Raw genomic sequence first — 7,385 nt, 5'->3', positions numbered from 1 at the left:
CCCAGGTTCAAGTGATTCTCCTGCCTCAGCCTCCTGAGCAGCTGGAATTACAGGCACCTGCCACCACACCCAGCTAATTTTTGTATTTTTAAGTATATTTTTAGTAGAGACGGGGTTTCACCATGTTAGCCAGGATGGTCTCCTGACCTTGTGATCCGCCCGTCTCGGCCTCCCAAAGTGCTGGGATTACAGGCTTGGGCCACCGCACCCGGCCATCTGGCTAATTTTTAAATTTTTGGTAGAGACAGTGGTCTTGCGATGTTGCCCAGGCTCATCTTGAACTCCTGGCCTCAAGCTGTTCTCCCAACTCAGCTTCCCCGAGTGCTGGGATTACAGACATGAGCCATTGCACCTGACCTCCATTTTCTATTTTTAGATATTTTTCAAATTCAATTTAATTTTTTTAACCTGTAAAACATTTATATGGCTTCAGATTTAAAAGTACGTAATAAGGCGTATTAGGAAAAGGTTTTTATTGGGGTTATTGACACTTCTCTTTTGGCCGTGTTAACTTGGAGCTGCTTATTAAATATTAAGTGAAAGATCAAATAGATTTACCTTGAAAAAGAACAGTGAAATGGAGCTTTAGCTGAAGGGAAATGAGGTCAAGAGAAGGTGGGTTAGTTTTCTTTTTTCTTTCCTTTCCTTTTCTTTTCTTTTTTCTTTTTTTTTCTTTTGTGAGACAGAGTCTACCTCTGTCACCCAGGCTGGAGTGCAGTGGTGCAATCTCAGCTCACTGTAGCCTTTACCTCCTGTGCTCAAGTGATCCTCCCACCTCAGCCTCTTGAGTAGCTGGGACTACAGGCATGCACCACCATGCACAGCTGATTTTATTTTTATAGAGACGGGGTCTTGCTAAGTTGCCCAGGCCATTCTCAAGCTCAAGAGATTCTCCTATCTTGACCTCCCAAAGTGCTGGGATTCCAGGCCTGAGCCACTGAGCCCAGTTTTTATTTTTTAAACGAGATGAGAAATGCTAGACACGTTTGCACGTGGATGGGAAAGATTCTGTAGAAAGAGAGAACCTGACGATGCAGAGACTGCTCATCGGGGGCTGGCATTTGATGGGAACAGGAGCCATCCTCCACAATGACAGGAAAGGAAGCAGGGAGCGTGGGAGCAGAGGTGCGGAGGTGGGAGATCTGGTGGAGACAGGAGGGGAAGGAGCTTCTCCCTGATTTTCTTCCTTTTCCTCTTGGAGCAATGAGGCCAGGTCATCAGCTGACCATGGGCAGGTAGAAAAGGCATTTCGATGCTTGAGGAGAAAATACAAGCCAATGGTTGCATCACCTGGCTGAATCTGTCTGATATTCTTTAAGCCTGTTGTGCTGCCAGTCTGCCACTGAGCTTCAGTGAACACCTGCTTCTGGGTGCCAGCAGGCAAGCTCTAGTGGAGGGACCTGGTATCTCCCGTCCCTGTGCATCTCTGAAGCTGAGGAGTCCATTTGGCATTGGGAGAAAAGAGACGCCAACTGTATTTTCTTGTCTTTTCATTCATTCACTCAGCAAATATTTATTGTGTATCTACCAAGTACCAAGAACTGTGCTAGGCTCTTGGGATTCATCACAGACCAGATGAGAATCCCTGAGTCCACGGAGCCCACACCTTTGCACTGGGTGTTCCCTCTACCTGGGCCACTCTTGTCCTGGATGCCACAATGAATGAGTAGACACTTGGGCCCCCTCGCCCCTACCTGCTGTTAAAGAAGCCTGGCCCAAGAGCCCTCGACTTGGGGCAGCCTCTGCCACTCAGTTTGCCTCCTTCCATCCCACGTGCCCTGCAGGACTATGAGAAAGCCCTGTTCTTCCCCTGCAAAGCCGCAGAGCTCGTCAACGACTATGGCAAAGGCTGGAGCCTGAAGTACCGGGCCATGAGCCAGTACCACATGGCCGTGGCCTATCGCCTGCTGGGCCACCTGGGCAGTGCCATGGAGTGTTGCGAGGTGGGGCAGTGGGGAAGGGGGCAGGTGGGTGATGAGGTGGTGTGGGCCAGGGACTGGGGCCTGGGACAGCAGGGCCTCCTTCTTCCAAATCAGCCCCTGGAGGCCCCCCAGGGCTTGCCTCTGGCCCACCCTCTCTACAGCTGAGCCCCTGAAGGAAACATTTGTCCCCTAGTCTCATCCCAAACCCCACTCCCTTCCAATCCATCTGCAGGGCAGGGGGCTTCCTTCTGTCCCCAACACCCTATATGGGGTACTTTGAAGGGTAGAGACGGTAAAGGGCCAGTTTCTGGAGTCCCACTGACCTGGGTTCACATCCCAGCTTTGTCACTTACCGGGTGACCCCAATCAAGTCACTTCTCTATGAGCCTCACTTTCCACCCACCTTGCTGGGTGCTGTGATTTCAGTGGTTCGGTGCGTGAGTCCTCAGCACCGTGATAGATTCACTAGGCTCTGAGGATGTTGCTTCCCTGGGCTGTCCCTTCAGAGGGGCCCGTTGAGGGGAGGGCACTCCAGTGGTGGTGGCAGAGGAGCAGGCCTGAGCCACTGGCCTCCCTCGCAGGAGTCTATGAAGATCGCACTGCAGCATGGGGACCGGCCACTGCAGGCGCTCTGCCTACTTTGCTTCGCTGACATCCACCGGAGCCGTGGGGACCTGGAGGTGAGGTCACCGGGATGCAGGGGCTGGGGGCGGGGGACAGGGGCACAGGCCTGATGCAGTCTGATTCCATCCCCCACCTGGCTCTGCAGACAGCCTTCCCCAGGTACGACTCCGCCATGAGCATCATGACCGAGATCGGAAACCGCCTGGGGCAAGTGCAGGCGCTGCTGGGTGTGGCCAAGTGCTGGGTAGCCAGGAAGGCACTGGACAAGGTGAGGTTGGGCCTTTCCCACACCCTTCAGCCCTCCCAGCGCTCCCCACTTGGGGCCAGTAGGTCGGCCGGCTCTTTCAGCCACTTCATCTGATGTCAGCCTCACCCTGATCTTACGAGGCCAGGACATTCCCGGTCATTTTCCGGGCTCAGAGAAGGCCCATCACTTGCCCTGGAACCCACAGCTAGTGAAAGCCTGGAGCTGGGGTTGGAACCCAGGCTGCTGGGTAAACTGAGACAGGAGGTCACTTGCCCACACAGCCCCTATGACTATGCCCTAGGCCCTTCCTGCTGCCTTCACACACAGGGCAGCTGCCATGTCACCCTCCCCAGGCCTGCCCCCCATCCCGTGCTTCCCTGTGAGCCAGGCCTGTCAGACAGCTCTGCCCGCAGCCCTGGCCTATGCTCACCTTCCAGGCTCTGGACGCCATCGAGAGAGCCCAGGATCTGGCTGAGGAGGTGGGGAACAAGGTCAGACTTGATTCTGTGTCCTGGGTCTGGGGTCAAGGGCCCAAGTGGGGGACTTGGGTCTGGGGAAAGGCCTTCCTGAGCCTGTTCCCATCATGAGCACTCCCTGATCCTGGGAGCTGCCTGCAGCCAACCCCATACCCTGGCTCTTTCTCTGCCACACAGAGAGCACTTCTGAGGGCAGGGCAGGAGTTTCATAGCTTGGAGGACAGCAGAATTCCTCAGAAGCTTCCTGATGTTGATTAAAACTCCTAACAGTGGACTGGACATGGTGGCTAACATCTATAATCCTAGCATTTTGGGAGGCCGAGGTGGGAGGATCACTTGAGCCCAGAAGTTTGAGAGCAGCCTGGGCTACATAGTGAGACCCACTCTCAAAAAAAAAAAAAAAATTTTTTTTTGAGATGGAGTTCCGCTCTTGTCTCAGACTGGAGTGCAATAGCACGATCCCAGCTTACTGCAACATCTGCCTCCCAGGTTCAAGTGATTCTCCTGCCTCAGCCTCCTGAGCAGCTGGAATTACAGGCACCTGCCACCACACCCAGCTAATTTTTGTATTTTTAAGTAGAGATGGGGATTCACCGTGTTGGCTAGGCTGGTCTTGAACTCCTGACCTCAGGTGATCCACTTGCCTCGGCCTCCCAAAGTGCTGGGATTACAGGCATGAGCCACCATGCCCGGCCTCTACAAAAAAATTTTTAAAAATTAGCCAGGTGTGGTGGCACACACCTGTAGTCCCAACTACTCGGGAGGCTGAGGTGGGAGGATAGCTTGACCCCAGGGGAGCAAGGCTGCTGTGAGCTGTGATTGCTCCACTGCACTCCAGCCTGGGTGACAGAGTGAGACCTTATCTCAAAACAAACAAACAAAAACTCCTAACAGTGGCCTCCACTCCCTGAGCACTGAGCACACACAGGGTCCTTATGAGTACTGGGTCCAGTCCTCACTGTCTCCCTGTGAGGTGGGTACAGGAAGCCCCATTTTACAGATGAGAAAAAGTGAGGCTCAAAGAGGCGTCCAAGGTCCCACACCTACCAACTTGTCTGTTTTAACTACAAAGCCCATGTTCCAAATTTAATAATGGTATCTAGTGCTCGCTGTGGCAGCCCATATTCTGAAACTGGAATAATACAGAGAAGATTAGCATGGCTTAAAAACCAAAACCAAGGCTGGGTGCGGTGGCTCATGCCTGCGTTTTGGGAGGCTGAGGTGAGCAGATCACCTGAGGTCAGGAGTTCGAGACCAGCCTGGCCAGCATGGTGAAACCCCATCTCTACTAAAAATACAAAAATTAGCCAGGTGTGGTAGTGGGCACCTGTAATCCCAGCTACTTGGGAGGCTGAGGCAGGAGAATCACTTGAACCCGGGAGGTGGAGGTTGCCATGAGCCAAGATCGTGCCACTGCACTCTAGCCTGGGTGATAGAGCAAGACTCCATCTAAGAAAGGAAAAAGAAAAATCGTAATAATCTTATCCAAACCTTAAAATCTTGAAAACAGGTTCACCACTTCTCAAAGCCTTCCGGATGTGCATTTCTATGAGATCCTATGGACAGTTCAACCAAAATGCCAAAATTTGGTTGGATTATAGCTACTCTGGTTTACCTGGGTATCAGGCTGATCAGAAATGCTGATGAGCTATTGCGTGTATATTTAATTAATCAAAACAGGAAAGGAAATTAATTATTATTATTTTTTTGAGATGGAGTTTCACTTTTAGAGCCCAGGCTGGAGTGCAGTGATGTGATCTCGGCTTACTGCAACCTCCGCCTCCCGGGTTCAAGTGATTCTCCTGCCTCAGGCTCCTGAGTAGCAGGAATTACAGGCGCCCGCCACCACCCCCAGCTAATTTTTGTATTTTTAAATAGAGATGGGGTTTTGCCATGTTGGCCAGGCTGGTCTCAAACTCCTGGCCTCAGGTGATCCACCTGCCTCGGCCTCCCAAAGCACTGGGATTACAGGCATGAGCCACGGCGCCCCACTGCAAAGTATTACGGAGTCTGTGCACCAGGTTTGGTCATAAAATCTTTCAAAAACATGAGGTCTCCAGGCAGTTCTGGGGGGTGAAGACCTCTGATCTCCCCCACCCCCTCATTCTGCATGAAAGGAAGCAAGGTCCCAGAGAGGGCAGGACGTTTTTCCGAGGTCCATCAGGAAGACAGGGAAGTGGCTGAGACTGGAGCCTGCCTGCACTGACTTTGCTCTCATCCCCCACTGCCACTCTCCACTCCTGCGGGCCCCAGCTGAGCCAGCTCAAGCTGCACTGTCTGAGCGAGAGCATTTACCGCAGCAAAGGGCTGCAGCGGGAACTGCGGGCGCATGTCGTGAGGTTCCACGAGTGTGTGGAGGAGACGGAGCTCTACTGCGGCCTGTGTGGCGAGTCTATAGGCGAGAAGAACAGCCGGCTGCAGGCCCTGCCCTGCTCCCACATCTTCCACCTCAGGTGGGGACTCCTGCGGGGGGTGTACAGGGGTGGGCAGGGTCTGTTTGGGGCACTCTAGGGCCCAACTGGCCTAATCACAGCAGTAATACTAATAGCAACCACTTAACCTTGGCCAGGCGTTTTGGCTCACGTCTGTCTTGCCAACACTTTGGGAGGCCGAGGTGGGCTGATCACTTGAGCCCAGGAGTTCAAGATCATCCTGGCCAACATGGTGAAACCCCGTCTCTACTAAAAATACAAAAATTACCCAGGCATGGTGGTGGGAGCCTGTAATCCCAGCTACCCAGGAGGCTGAGGCAGGAGAATCACTTGAACCCGGGAGGCAGAGGCTGCAGCGAGCTGAGATCTGTGGCCATTCTTATCATAATCCCCAAAGAGAAGTCAGAGAGGCCCCTCAAAAGTCATTAGGTCAGACATCCAGGCCAGACCTGCCCTGGGTATGGCTCTATCCCATCCTCTCAACTCCCAGCCCATGCTCTGCCCTGGAGGTCCCTGGGGCAGAGGAGGAGAGGGGCAAGCAGGGTGCAGTGGGAGCCTGCCCCATTCCCTTCCCTTCCACTGCTGCTGAACAGCCACCAGGATGTGTCCCAGCCCCTGCAGAGGGCAGGCAAGGAAGGAAGAGAGGGCCCAGGGCCCGGAGGGAAGGACAGGCCTCGGGAGTGGACAGGGCCCTTTGCCTCCCCAGGTGCCTGCAAAACAACGGGACCCGGAGCTGTCCCAACTGCCGCCGCTCATCCATGAAGCCTGGCTTTGTGTGACTCCCGGCAGCAGGTGTGGGCTTCCTCCTCGCCGCTCCTGCTCCTTCTCCACTGCGCACTGGAGACCCATTTACTCCTGGGGCAGCTGCCAGCATGTCCTCACCACAGCCAGGGCCTTGGGGCCTGCCCACGGCTGCTCCCCTGGACCCAGCTCCCCTCCCTGCCTCTTTGTACTTTGCTCCTCATAGAAAAATAAACTGTTTGTACCTGGTCCCAGGGATTCCGACTTTCCATGCCCAAGGTCTGAGGAGTGGGGAGAGTGGGAGTGAGGCTCCCCACGGGAGCTTCCTCAGACGCAAGCGTTTCCTCTGCACATAGGTACAAGGGCCTCCAGCTGCCCCTCCAGGAACTTGGGATGCCACAGAGACGCGATCCCTGCAGTGAGAAGCTGACATGCAGGGGGTGGGAGGGTATATGATAAACAGGAAACACGCAGTTTGGAAAGCCTGGTGGGAAGCTGCTATAGACGAATCATGTCCCCCCACATTCCCGTGTTTGAAGCCTTAGCCCATTTGGGCTGTTGTAACGAAACAGACTGGGTGGCTTGTAAACAACAGGAACTGATGTCTCACAGTTCTGGAGGCTGGGAAGTCCAAGATCAAGGCGCCTGAAGATTGGGTGTCTGGTGAGGGTGCACGTTCTTGTTCACAAATGGAGTCTTCTTGCTGTGTTCCTGCATGGTGGAAGGGACAAGCAAGTTCTCTGCATTGCTTTTTTTTTTTTTTTGAGACAGGGTCTTACTCTGTCACTCAGGCTGGAGTGCAGTGGCGAGATCTCAGCTCACTGCAACCTCCGCCTCCTGGGTTCAGGCAGTTCTTCTGCCTCAGCTTCCCGAGTAGCTGAGATTACAGGCACGCATCAACACGCCTGGCTAATTTTTGTGTTTTTAGTAGAGATGGGGTTTT

At 53.7% G+C, this 7,385-nt stretch overlaps 1 protein-coding gene across 2 annotated transcripts in view; it reads left to right on the top strand.

Moving 5' to 3' along the window:
* The window catches only part of RAPSN (receptor-associated protein of the synapse), an 11,839-nt gene extending 5,148 nt beyond the window's left edge, over window positions 1-6,691 (top strand). Inside the window, exons 3-8 of one of the 2 annotated variants that reach the window (XM_011963366.1) lie at window positions 1,785-1,943; window positions 2,504-2,602; window positions 2,692-2,814; window positions 3,231-3,284; window positions 5,523-5,722; window positions 6,408-6,691. In XM_011963366.1, the coding sequence (XP_011818756.1) occupies window positions 1,785-1,943; window positions 2,504-2,602; window positions 2,692-2,814; window positions 3,231-3,284; window positions 5,523-5,722; window positions 6,408-6,480 (708 nt within the window). In that variant the 3' untranslated portion in view covers window positions 6,481-6,691. The remainder of the gene's footprint in view (window positions 1-1,784; window positions 1,944-2,503; window positions 2,603-2,691; window positions 2,815-3,230; window positions 3,285-5,522; window positions 5,723-6,407) is intronic. The other variant, XM_011963367.1, reaches the window with a different exon arrangement.
* The last annotated feature ends 694 nt before the right edge of the window (window positions 6,692-7,385 follow it).

The sequence above is a fragment of the Colobus angolensis genome, unplaced genomic scaffold, assembly GCF_000951035.1.
Source record: "Colobus angolensis palliatus isolate OR3802 unplaced genomic scaffold, Cang.pa_1.0 Scaffold61, whole genome shotgun sequence".
Lineage (NCBI taxonomy): Eukaryota > Metazoa > Chordata > Mammalia > Primates > Cercopithecidae > Colobus > Colobus angolensis.
Note: the sequence above shows the minus strand (reverse complement) of the source record. Positions and strands in the feature narration are given on the sequence as shown.